The 12943-nt window shown below is 36.3% G+C and overlaps 2 protein-coding genes and 1 long non-coding RNA gene across 4 annotated transcripts; 1 reads left to right on the forward strand and 2 right to left on the reverse strand.

The window, feature by feature from the left end:
- Window positions 1-163: 163 nt before the first annotated feature.
- On the reverse strand, window positions 164-2549 carry opn1lw1 (opsin 1 (cone pigments), long-wave-sensitive, 1). The gene is made up of 6 exons (XM_019077888.2): window positions 2322-2549; window positions 1786-2082; window positions 1492-1660; window positions 1192-1357; window positions 871-1110; window positions 164-784 (listed from the first exon to the last, which is right to left on the reverse strand). The coding sequence occupies exons 1-6, from the start codon at window positions 2422-2424 to the stop codon at window positions 686-688; spliced, it is 1074 nt and encodes a 357-aa protein (XP_018933433.2). The 5' UTR covers window positions 2425-2549; the 3' UTR covers window positions 164-685.
- Window positions 2550-3687: 1138 nt separating this feature from the next.
- On the forward strand, window positions 3688-5195 carry LOC122138921. Its single transcript, XR_006155895.1, has 2 exons — window positions 3688-4666; window positions 4854-5195. It is a non-coding gene; the product is annotated as an uncharacterized LOC122138921 (long non-coding RNA).
- opn1sw2 (opsin 1 (cone pigments), short-wave-sensitive 2) lies at window positions 4015-11635 on the reverse strand. Of its 2 annotated transcripts, XM_042734118.1 has the most exons (6): window positions 11586-11635; window positions 7181-7239; window positions 6903-7071; window positions 6528-6693; window positions 5531-5770; window positions 4015-5391 (listed from the first exon to the last, which is right to left on the reverse strand). In XM_042734118.1, exons 1-6 carry the CDS (start codon window positions 11618-11620, stop codon window positions 5284-5286), a joined length of 777 nt encoding a protein of 258 aa, XP_042590052.1. In that variant the 5' UTR covers window positions 11621-11635; the 3' UTR covers window positions 4015-5283. The 2 variants fall into 2 exon arrangements, with proteins under 2 accessions (XP_042590052.1, XP_042590051.1); XM_042734117.1 differs by lacking the exon at window positions 11586-11635 and having other exon boundaries at window positions 7181-8381.
- Window positions 11636-12943: the final 1308 nt, after the last annotated feature.

Raw genomic sequence — 12943 nt, forward strand, 5'->3', positions numbered from 1 at the left:
CTTGTAGCGTGTTGACTAGTTATTGATTGAGTGATTGATTGATTGGAATTTAATTCCAGGGGAATATAATTAAATATAAATCAAACATTAAATATTTAAATATAAAATATGATCATTTCAATTCTTGTAATATGTCTAATAATGAAAGACACAAAACAAAATATTTATTTTGCTGCTTTTTTATTTTCATCAAAGAAAAAAATAGAACCATATTACATGCTGTACATGGGCAGGCATCTATCTATCAAACATTTATTTTTTTTGTCATTTTTGTTTTCTTGCAAGATGGCTACAAAATTAAACTTAATTCAGAATTGTACATTAGAATGAGGCGATTTATTTTCGCTGTTAGTTAATCCACATTGAGTGTCACATCCCCACAAAGAAGTGCTGTATATAAGTGCACAACCTTCTGAATAGCCAGTGGACAAATAATTGTGTGACAAATGATTACCATAAAAATTGTAACATCGTTCCTGTGGATCTTAAGCCACAGGGTAACTGAGAAAGTAATGTTAACACACACTGTCATGCAACAAGTTATACCCAATCACTCCAAGGGAAATATCTGGAAGCAGAATCATCAAGATACGGTAAGGGTAAACAAGGAATATAAAAAGTGCCATTGTTATCTTTTTTCCCCATGTCTGAATCAAGATGTTTGCTCTGAGATCTAGTGTGCAATTTATGCAGGAGCCACAGAGGACACTTCTGTCTTGGATGTGGACACCTCGGAGCCATCATCCACCTTCTTTCCAAAGAGCTGCATGATGCATACACGGAACTGCAAAGAAAGACAAATCGAGATTATTTTGCGAAGTTTTCTCAATGTGCTCAAGGTCTGAGCTCTGTTAAACAGCATTGACCTACCTGTCGGTTCATGAAGACATAAATGATGGGGTTGTAGATGGTGGCGCTCTTGGCAAAGTAGGCAGGCATGGCTGCTGCCAGTGGGTGGAAGGCATAGCCTGGGTTTGCAGCTGCAAAGCATGCGAAGAACGTGTAAGGTCCCCAGCAAAAACAGTATGCAAGGATCATGACAACCACCATTCTGGACACTTCCTTCTCTGCTTTCTGTGTGGACTCAGAATCCTTCTGCTGCTGGGCGACCTGTTGGAAAGAAATGATAGATGCTTAGTGCCTTTTTACAAACTGGAAAAACTTCTATAAGCAGTCCAGGAGACAACTTACAGCACGAATGGCAAGCCACACAGCAATGTAGCAGAGAATGATAATAGCCAGAGGGATGATACAGCAGGTGATCATCAGGACAATCATGTAGGACTGGACACCAGGGTCCTCGCTTCCACTGAAGACATCAGGCCCACAGGAGGTCTTTAGACCGTGAGGCCAGAATCTTTGAGAAGATAATGGATCGGAAGTTCCAAATTTTAGCTTGTGTGGAACTTACATGCTTGTCTTACTTTTAATAATTTTATGTTGAATATACACCGTGCTGTCAAATGACTTCATTTAGATAATGGATTTTACCTGCTCCAGCCAAAGATGGGAGGTGCACACCAGAAAGCAGACCAAACCCAGGAGAAGATGATACCAGCAGATGCCCATTTAGCATCAAACTTGACATTTCCAAATGGTTTGCAGACGACCACCCATCTTTCCCAAGAGATGACAGTCAAAGACCACAGACCAGCGATACCTGTCGAATGTGTTGTTAGATACTTTTAAAAACCTGACAAAGTTTCTGAAATGTAAAATGTTAATCTTTGGTCCAATGCATTTATCTGTAGTTGTGAACAATTACGTCTTTGGGCAGTAACTTACCACATACAGACACGGTGTAGCCTTCAAAAATACACATGGGGTGTCCGAGGATAAAGTAGCCAAAAATCTGGTTGATGACACTGATGGTGCTGGCCAAAAGAGTCTCTGCTAAATCAGCTATAGCGAGGTTGACCAGGATCCAGTTAAGAGGGTGACGGAGCTTCTTAAATTTGGCTGTGGCCACCAGCACCAGGCCATTGGTGAAGGTTGAGGCAATGACCACAAAGAACATCCATACTGTTGCTAGGTTGTACACCCATCGAGGGGCAATGTGGTAGTTGGGTCCCTCAAAGGGATCTGGAAGTGACAAATAAAGAGCAGTGATATCACCTTGAAGGAGTTCTCACTTAACATCCATTGCAACTAACTCTCATTTTTCTAAAGCTTCATATTTATCAGTCTGAAATTGTTCTTTGTCCTGTATATTAAAAAATTCCTTTTCTGTTGAAACAGACATGGCTTTATCATGTTAACAGAATATCTATGTTACTATAATGTGTTGAGAAATAATACAGAAAAAAATACTAAAGACTCACCCCTGGTGTTATTGCTGTTTGTATATACAAACATTGTTTCCCTCGTCGTTTCATCTCCCCTTCGCCTGGCTGCAAAGATTGCGTCTCCCCACTGCTCTGCCATTGTTGGCCGTTGTTGTGTAGCCCAAACCTGTAGTTACTTGGCTGTCGTAAAGGTCTGGGCCTTTATGTTTGTACTATCTGCTGTCTCTGGCCGACTCGCACCGACAGACTCCTTGGGCTCCTGTCAAAGTGCTTTTATACGTGCTGTCTTACAGGATGGAGAATTTTTGAGGTCAAAACAGGTATCAGGATCAGAACCAAGACTCATTCATTAGGCTTACAGGAGGTCTAAGCTACTGTTCCTTCCTAGGATTGTTGAAGCCATCACAGGTAAAGCAAAACAGTGTGCGGTGACATTTGGCATGACCGAGCCAGAAGTGATTATAAGATGACAGCGCCCTTTGATGCTTTCTAAGTTTTAAATTTAGGTCACAGATCACTTTTGCCCTTGACTGAAGCTTCTCGGACAGTGTGTCAAGAATGACTTTTATTAATTGCAGGTAAAAACAGATGGCATTTTCTGAAACAAAAGCAGCATTAGAGTGCCTTGGCTTGTAAAATATCAGAATCCTCTCTGATGCTCAGTAGAACTTTGCTTTTTAGGTTTAAAAAAATGCATAGAAAGGTTCCATTATGGGTTTTACAATAACAATAAAGTTTAAAAAACTGAGATAGCAATAAAGAAATAAAGCAGGATTCTAGAGTTAGCATGTTTTTTTTTTTTTTTTTTTTTTTTTTTATAATAGCCCCTGCTGTCTACTGCAGGAGTAAAGAATCTTTTCATTATTTTAAGTTGTAGATTGTATTAATTGGTGAATTGCACAAATACTGCTCATTTGCACATTCATTCCTCATATACTGCACAGTTACATAGAATCTATTACGTAGCTTCTATTCTATTCCAAACTCACAAGCACACAAACACACATACAACATTCAGCACAAAAAGGTTTAGGTGTATGTGGTTCTAAGGATATTAATATCATTAAAGATGCTAGATTTTAGGTCATAAATAAAAATGTTAAAATGACTGCATAACTTTACTGAATACTTTGCAGAGAATAGTTAAGTCTTAATAAAGGACATGAAAATATTCTCAATGATATCAGTGTCATTGTATACACCGTTCCACAGTTTATGCCCAACGACTCTTAATCATTACTCTTTCGTGCCAGTTCAAAACAATTTCAATCATAATCATCATGTTTCGTGCAGGGTAACTGTAAGTCAGACATCTAGGTTACAGTCCAAGTCCAAATCAGCTTATTGGGACAACTGGGGTACCCAGGTACCCTCCAGACAGGATCCTAATTAGTATTGACAAGGATGCAGCCCAAACCTTCCTAATCCCACTGGATTGATGGTTCAGTTTAGGGAAAGCAGGGTTTATCTGAAAATCTTGATGAGGTCAGTTTTAATCTCTCCCTGTTTCTGACGATAGACTTTTCTTTTCTTTTTTTCAGTCATCTGCTTCTCCTTCTATTGTGGCAAAGTGAAGCAGGAGGAAGTGAACACTAGGACGTGAACAGACCAAACCAGGATGAGGATGGAGCCAACACAAAGACAGCAGCAGTCTGTAAACCTTTTTTTTTTTTACTCTACCAGTTGTTTCCTTGTTTTTAAGAATTGTACTGATATGCATGTTATTCAGATCAGGTATTTGTTCATTATGATCTTTTATACTTTCTTTAAAATTGGACTTAATGGAATTAATATCTGTGCTTTGGTGGGATTAAGAATCAAGGGTCACTATTGTGATGTTTTGTTGCTATCACAGTGTAAATCACAGATATTCAGTGATGTAGCTGAAAAGGATGTTTTTCAGAAACAGATGGATCAGAAAGTATCATGGGACAGCACCCAGTCAGTCGTATGTCTGGAATTCCGCTAGTTCTGAACTATTCGTTATTGGCAAAAGTTCACTACTAGCAGAACTCGAATATACAACTGAATTCTCAACAAAAGCTCAAGATTAGTTTGGTCTCACATGGCCTGCCATTGGACAACTGCTATATTCACGGTATATAGTGCTGAATGTGTATTTAAAAAAATACATTTGAATGAAATTAATCCATATTATAGATGTTAATCTAACATGGGCAAAACTTTGCTTTTACTGCTCATTGTTTCTCTAACATCATTTGTGGTTTAATTTCTAGATGAACTACCAAGTTGATCTTGCTCTTGATTTGATTGTGTTAGGCCGGTTTGAAAATTGCAAAAGCTAACTTCACATTCTTTCTTTGTATTTTTCTCTTGATTTGTAAGTGCTCTACTTATTGGATTAAGTACAAGAAGTTAAGGTGAGTAAGCATGCATATGCAAATCAATGACGTGAGCAATGACATTTCTAAAGAGACATTGAAAACCACTGTACATAAATTCTCATGATTAATTATTAGTGCAATATTTAAAAATCATTAAATATTAGTGCAGCAATTCAATGCAAAGCATGTGCAAGATAATACTCTGTCTGACTTTATTTTTCAGATCATCCTTGGATGTGTTACTCCATTACTCATAACCGAAGGGCTACAGACTTGATTACAACCAGACATATGAGATACTTCTCTGTTTTTATGTTTTAGTTGTGGTAAAATGGTGTGCTCACTACATCAGTCCGTTTAAAAGAGGAAGAAATGTAATATATTTAATATACAAACCATTGTACGTCACTACTCTTCAACTGATACATTTAACAACACAAATCTTTTTTTCATTGCATTTATTGTACATTTTTAATGATAACAGTGAACTTCTACTATTTCTATTGGTTCAGCAAGCCAAGACCAAGTTACAAAAATGTTGACATTAAAACGAGAATTCCTATTGCGTCTATGTTTATTTACATTTGTTGTAAAATTGTTTTTCACTGCGACAGTGGTTCTGTCCACAGGATGAGGTTACATTGAGAATGGGTTTATTTCTCTGGTGCAACAGAGGAGACCTGGGTGACCTGAGATGAAGTAGAGGCCTCATCTTCCTCGATATTTTTGCCACAGACCATCTTCATCATACAGGAACGGAACTGGGTTTCAAAAGAAAAGAGCAGAACATGTTACTTGAAGTGATAGTCATGCCTTGTGAACATGGGGTTTGGTACTGTGTTTCTGTGGGAAAGAGCTTGAAATGTTATTTGAATTTATAGTTATGACATGTTGACATACCTGTTTGTTCATTAAGACGTAGATAACAGGATTATACACTGTAGAGGCTTTAGAAAGGCAGGATGGTATGGTAGCCATTCTCAGATCAAATGCTTCACCACGGTGGGAAACTATCCAGAGAGAAAAGCTAGCATATGGTGCCCAGCATACCAAGAAGCCGAACACCATCACCACCACCATCTTTGTCACCTCCCTCTCTGCCTTCTGGGTCGAAGCTGAATCTGCTTGAGCTTTGGCTGCCTGTAAGAACAAACAAGGGATTTTAGAGCACCTGGCAACGTGACCAGCACTACAATAACCCATATACAGTCTCCATCTAGTGGACCCGAGCAATACGTATCCCAAAGCATTAAAGAGTGTGGCAGAGCAAAGAAAGAAATGTATCACTTGTTCAGAAATAAAACATAATTACAGAGCCCCGCAGACATGCAAGAAAAAAAAAAAAATCATGCGCACGATTTACTAATTCGTTCCCTCGATGTACTAAAACGTGCACATGATTTACTAATTCATTCTCTCGATTTCTAAATCGTGTGCACAATTCAAGAAAGAATTAGTAAATTGAGTGCACAATTTATAAATTGAGGGAACGAAATAGTAAATCGTGCACACGATTTAGCATACTATTTTTTCCTGCATGCCATGTGCGAGGCTCCATACATAATAAATGGTATTTTATCAGTATTTAGTGTCTCCATAAAGGTAGGATTAGTATGAACCCTACCTTTATTAAAACATTTAATTTTATAATTTGAATGTTCATGTGGTTAAGGTTTTCCGATAAAGAGAAATCAACAGAAAAAAATATGGTTTTGTGGTCTTATTATTTATTAAAATAATTAATTTTTTGTATTTTTATAGAAATAGCTAAAAAAAACACTGTGTTGTTTTATACAATTCCTCTACCTCACCCAAACTTTTTCTCTATTCTCGAAACAAATCACTAAAATTATTAATTCTGGGACAGCTTTCAATGGGAAATAGAATTTGTACTCACTAATTTGAGTGTGATGAGTAGCTGGCCATAACAGAACACGATGGTGCCGAAAGGAACCGCAAAGCAGAAGCAGAACAGAAACATGACGTAGGATTCGTTGTTGTATTTGTTGTTAGTGGTATACCAGTCAGGTCCACATGAGCACTGCAAACCTTCAGGTATGTACCTGTAAGAGAGATCTCAGTGAAACTGATGGCACAGACAACTCCGCACACTTGAATTATAATCAGAGTGAGGTTTTCACTTCTAGACTTGAACTAGTTGTTTAGGAGTGGAGCAAAAAAGTGCTAGGTGTTGGTTTTCTTTCTTCAGGTTAAGTGGAGGGAGGCACTGTGGCTTTGTTTTTATCAGTGTATTATGAGCAGTGAGACTTACCGGCTCCAGCCAAACAGTGGAGGGAGTGAAGCTGCCAATGCACTAATCCAAGGAAGTATGCAGCCAGCTATGGCATGAGGGGTTTTGAAGGTAAAGTTCCCAAGGGGTTTGCAAATGACCAGCCACCTTTCAAATGCCACTACAGCAAGAGACCACAAACCCACCATTCCTGCAAAAACAGAAAAACAGTTTACTAAAACTATCTGTGAGCTACAATGAACTACAGAAGCTTTAAACACAGAAGCTTTAAAATAATGTGGATGCTTGTTGCATTTTACCTCCAAGTGTTGCAAGGAAGCCCTCAATTTTACATGCTGTCGCCCCAAAGATAAAGTACCTATTAAAGAAGGAGTAGAATGATAACGGGGAACCAAAAATGGCCACGAACAGGTTGGCAATGGAAAGGTTCACAAGAATATAGTTAAGGTGAGATCTGAGTTTCTTGAATTGAATTGTGCAAACAATGGTAAGGATGTTGATTGAAGCCCCTCCGATGAAAATGAAGAACATAAAGACAGACATGGCCATGAATATGCCTTGGTTTCCCAGGTGGTCCTGGGGGACCAAAAAAGGGCTGTAAGCTGAGAGGTTGTTGATATCTAAAGGGATGGGGATGTAGAAGTCCTCGTGAAACTCTGGTACTTGCTTCATCTTGCTTGAAACTGGCAAACACTCCACCGAGAACGCTACAACGCCTTAAAGCTTAAATCAGTTGTGTTATTTCCTTCGCAGATTACTGCAGCATCGCAAAAAAAGAAAGTCTAACCCGTATCGATGTAAATTCTCTCTTCATTGATGACCAGATGAAGCCTTCCTCAATCGATTTCCAAGTGATCCGTCTTTTATAAGGATTCAAAAGATTCCTTTTCGCTCCTCCCAAATGGTCTTAATGGAAGGATTTGTGTTTTGTTGTCATCTACCAAACACACAGGCTCTTGTGCACACACACACACAAAACTACATCTGTGTATTGCAAGACACACAATTCACCTAATCTCATTTTCAACACCAAAACCTGGCTAATTCGGATCATCCCTTTCACCCTGCAGTGGTTCTGTGTTAGCGATGGCAGGTAATCTGCTGCACAGTGCAGATAATGCAGCTAATCACTTGCAGTTAACCCCTCTTTAATCTGCTTCCCATCGTATTATCTCCAGCTTTGAGCCTGGAATCACGGCCTTTGTGAAGGGCCTCAAATACCTGACAGCTGAAATGCCCTTGACACTCATCTGTAGAGCGTTCTTGTGTCAGAGCCGACATCACACATAGTAATAATTATGAATTGTCAATAATGACTTCAGAGACACAGCATTTGATTGTATTGTTGATGTTCATGACTGTCCATTATTTTAGGTTATTTCATGTTCTGTATTTTGATTAGATAACCTTAGATTGCTTTATGAAAGTTGGAACAGAATGATCTATTTCAGCGTTCATAAAGCTGTCTAAAGATTTGATTTTTTAATTATTAATTAGTTGTATTTAAGTCAATAAATTACACCCACTGTAAATGACAGAAAATGTGCTAATGACACGGGTACACATTTTTAATAAAAAAAATACACTTAAGATTAATAATCACACTAAAAGTGAAAGTTACACAAATATAGTGGTACATAAGACTATATAAACCTATACACTGTAAAAATTCTATTTTCAGTAAGTCACAGCAACTTGATGTTTTTAAATTACTTTAATTTATCAAAATAAATTGAGCAATTTCAACTTTTTTATAAATTATACAATAACAACAACAACAAAAAAATCATGATTTTTAAAATTGGTTTAATGCAATTTAAGTTGAAAAGACTTGAACAACCAAGTTGATTATACTTAATTTATGGCAGCACTTTGAAATAGCTAGAATTTTTTTTTTTTTTACAATGATACAAGAAGAGAATTAATTTACAGATTTACAGGATAGAGTGGTCATGGAATAAAGCCAAAGTTTATATGTACCTTATTGGTTTTGTTGCTCCAATGAGATAATGAGTAGCAAACCTTAATTTATTTAGAGCAGCCACTTTAAGATAGACTGGTAAAGTAATTTAAAACTTATTTTGAACTTAACACAATTTAAGGTTAAAGTTGATAATTGCTTATTGACAACATTACAACTGAATTATTTGATAAAAATTAGTAATTGCATATATTAATATAATATTGTTAATTATTAAAAGTCAACTTGATAAGTGCAATTCTTCAAACTAGTTCAATTTGAAACTGCAGTGCACTGTTCACCCTTTGCAAAAAGTTGCCGTGTGTGTTAATAATGAAAATAAATAAATAAATGAAACTTTTAATATTTAATTCAAATGTAATTGCAATGTGAGGTGTCACTTTAAGTTATAAATAATATTGTAATGGTTTTCATATAACTATATAGTGCACTTGGCATTAAAAATGCAATAAATTGCACACAATCAGTCAAGCAGGCACATTCATATTGTGTCATCCTGTGAAAGGTTACTGCGTGAGCAAATAGTGGGATCTGAGTTAAAGTATTCTGGCTTATAATACTCCTCTGAGCTTATCACTCCCTGAAAAGTAAACAGCAGATTTCCTACATACCATGCAGCAATGGTAAAAATTCCCTATTTTAAACATTCAACACCAGTATATTTACCAGTATATTATACTGCTCAACAAGAGTAACAATAACTAAGAAAGAAAGAAAGAAAGGTATATGTAGGTTTAGGGCATAAGGAGTATTAGCACACGAAATGTCATTATCATGTCATTATCAAAATTATCTTCTTAAAACCATTCTCATTTGCCTATCATCAAACTCCCTGCAGATGAGCCTTTTTTCTGCCCATTTTGTCACCCTCTGTGGTCAAAGCTCTGTCCCCTCCCTCTTCTTCTGTTTTAATCTCTGGTCTTCCTCACTTGAATGACCCACATGATGATCTGTTTAGTGGCTTAGGACTAATTATTGGACTTGTGCTAAGGCTCTTAACTACCACAGTCAGTGTAGACCAGTTAAGAGGGGTGCGTGAGGTAAAGACACCTGTAAGTGCGTCACATAGTTATCTCCGGCCTATTAACCTGCTTCAGAGCTGAGTTTGTGTCAGTATGTCTACAGCCAAGCTAATAGTTTTATTCACCAGTCTTGGTGATTAATATTAACAAGTGAAAGTGCAATAACAAATACAAAAGCTAACACATCATCCTCAATTTGAAAAAAACTCTTTCTGACGATTTCATTGATCTGCTTGTCAAATTTAAGTTCGTTATCGCAAATCATCTCCAGTCTTTTTACATGATGTTTCCTAAAGGGGCTCTGGGGACCCAGTTTTATTTGAACTGCGTTATCAAGTGAAGATTTGCTGTTGTAATGCTGTTCTGAATATTGGCTTATACTGTAAGTTTCAGCTTATTTGAAGTAATGACAATCTGTTAATTATTATATAATCAAGGTAATGTTAAATTTAAAAAAGTGACAAAATCGACATTCAACAATCAACATTAAAAAAGGAGAGTACCAGAGTAAAGAACAGAAGTCTGGCATTATCAGCTTACAGTAAAACTTGCCAATAAATTTTAGAGCATTTAATATAATAAGGTTAAGTATTATGAAATACAATAACTTAATGTTAATAAAGAAGATATTTTCAATTGTTACATACTTGCATATAATTAACATGAATGGCTGGGTTTGTAAAAATGAAACTGACTGAGGTTTGGGCAGCTGGGCTTAAAAATAGTGCTGTTACAAAATCACTTTGGGTGAAAGGAAGTGTTTACAGAGGATTAATGTATCTGACTACATGCTAAAGCACCTTGCGTGATGCCTTAATTGTTTCATCTAATCAAAATAAACACCAGTACTTCATTTCACTGTTCCGGTAGTTTAACAAGCTCCGTAATTAACGTGCAAACTTACATAGATATTTTGTAACACTTGTGTCATTCATTAACATCAGTTAACCAACAATGAACAATACTTATCCAGCATTAATTAACCTTAATGTTAAAAAAGTAGATGATTACAATAATCAAAAGGAATTTTTTAAACATCACAATATCCCTAAGCTGTCCACGTTAAATTTTGACTGATATTAGCTTTCTTAGATTATGATTTGTCCCGTTGCAGTCAGAGAGATTTGGCTCTACTATGATCAGATTCAGAGAAAAGTGATTGTATTGACTTCTAGCATGACACAACATACGTATTGACTGAAACTAAAATTCACATCTTGGCAAAACAGGGAATTTTCCATTACTTATGTGAGGGATTTTAGTGAAATGGATCAGGTCAAAGACCGAAGGGTCACAGTGATTAAAAGTTGACAACGCAACAGGTCCGGAAGAGGGAGGAGCCTACTGCAAAGTTAATGATCACAAGCCTCTTTATAAGGCATCTGAAACACTGTTCCAGTTTCAATGCAACCTTGAGAAATGCAAACACATTGTGAAGGTTTTACAGAATGGTTGTCACTATTGTTTATCCATGATTAATAAAATAAACACAATAATGAAAACTATCAGAATCTATATATGCTATGTTGTTGCTAGATATAACTAAATACTACTGTATGCTATGTTGTGCATTGAATTAAAAAGCATTGGTGAAAAGATTATTTTTAGAGCATCTTTAATTCTCATTATAAACTAATCAATGTGTTTAATTTGATTCCATAAGAAGTACATTAGTAGATTTTTACAGGGACACACACTTACAGTTTGAACTGATTGCTGAACTTCTGATGGTTCATCTGCAAAAAAGTTCGTATTTAGAAATATTGAAAGTTTGAGAGATGCTACAGTGCCACCTAGCATTAAAAACTGAAAGAACTAAGAACCAGACAGTAAGTATATGGGGGTTGTAATTAAGTTTCTTACTTAAGTTACTACTATAGATCATCAGTGAAAATAGTTTACCAATGTTTAATTAAATAGAATTAGATCATGTTAAGATATACAGTGTATAAGTCTATATTACTGAACAGAATTTTTTCATGGAAATTGCAAACAGTAATCTACCCAACACTAGAACAAACAAACACTCATTGCTTAGATATATTTACATTTACATTTTACATTTAATCATTTAGCAGACGCATTTTTTCGTAAAGAATTTTTAAATTAATTAAAATTCTACCATTGTTATATTAAAAATGTACTGATCTCCAATTTGGAGCTCAACAAACAATTAGTGCTCAGAAAACTAACATTTTAATCACAATTAATATAATCAATTTGGGATTTCATATAGACACGGGCTAATTTTGGCTGCTGCTAACTCAAAATTCAGAACCAAAACCAAATAAAAACAAAAACCTGGAAATGTTTAAAAATGTTTTCCAATAAAGTAAATAAGACTTATTTATCATTAACTCAACGAAAAAACTGAATTGTGTAATCTAACACACAAATATGGGTTAGAATGCCCGTTGTCGATTGTTAGCGGTGAATGACAGAAATCATCACTGTTAGAAAAAAAAAACCTGGAAAGAAAATGACATTCTGCAATATTTTTACAGTAAAACTAGCATGACATCTGTTAGACGGAAAGGTTCTGCAATATTTTCTCTCAAAACGAGCTAGTGAGCTATCAACTCTCTAAGTTAAACACCTGCAAAAGTGAGCTTTTAGTACAGACACCCTGAAGTGAGAGGGTAAGACACAGAAAGAAATTTCTGAACGAATAGGCTGTTCCCAGAGTGCTTGTATACCTCAGTGGGAAGTCTGTGGGAAGGAAAACAGTGTGGGCACAACGAGAAGAGGTTTTTTTTTTAATATGATAGAAAAGAATCAAAAGAAAAAGAAGGAAATGCCAAAATGCCTGAAGTCCAGTGTCAAAGTACTAGTGATTAGTTGGTTAAGTGCAGGTGCTATCAGGAAAAAGATGATAGATAGATGGCACCTGCTCACCAGTGCCAAAAATGGGAGGCTGACCATGGTAGAAAAAGAAAAGGTAAGTACTAGTATTAGTTGGTTAAGTGCAGGCGAAAAAGATGATAGATAGATAGAAATGAGGCGCTTACATACTGTCCCTCAGGCTATGAAGTAATTGTGCCCTGAAGGAAGCTCTAGCT

This window comes from Cyprinus carpio, chromosome B11, assembly GCF_018340385.1.
Source record: "Cyprinus carpio isolate SPL01 chromosome B11, ASM1834038v1, whole genome shotgun sequence".
In the NCBI taxonomy this organism is placed as follows: domain Eukaryota; kingdom Metazoa; phylum Chordata; class Actinopteri; order Cypriniformes; family Cyprinidae; genus Cyprinus; species Cyprinus carpio.

Bases quoted from the DNA above. Each gene is read 5' to 3' on its own strand.
- opn1lw1 (XM_019077888.2), bottom strand. From the start codon at position 2,424: ATGGCAGAGCAGTGGGGAGACGCAATCTTTGCAGCCAGGCGAAGGGGA. The intron at 1,661-1,785 runs GTAAGTTACTGC...CACATTCGACAG, and splicing joins CTACACCGTGTCTGTATGTG to GTATCGCTGGTCTGTGGTCT. The intron at 1,111-1,191 runs GTAAGTTGTCTC...TCTTTCCAACAG, and splicing joins TGTGGCTTGCCATTCGTGCT to GTCGCCCAGCAGCAGAAGGA.
- opn1sw2 (XM_042734117.1), bottom strand. From the start codon at position 7,553: ATGAAGCAAGTACCAGAGTTTCACGAGGACTTCTACATCCCCATCCCT. The intron at 6,694-6,902 runs GTAAGTCTCACT...TCTCTCTTACAG, and splicing joins CCACTGTTTGGCTGGAGCCG to GTACATACCTGAAGGTTTGC. The intron at 5,771-6,527 runs GTGAGTACAAAT...TTGTTCTTACAG, and splicing joins TACTCATCACACTCAAATTA to GCAGCCAAAGCTCAAGCAGA.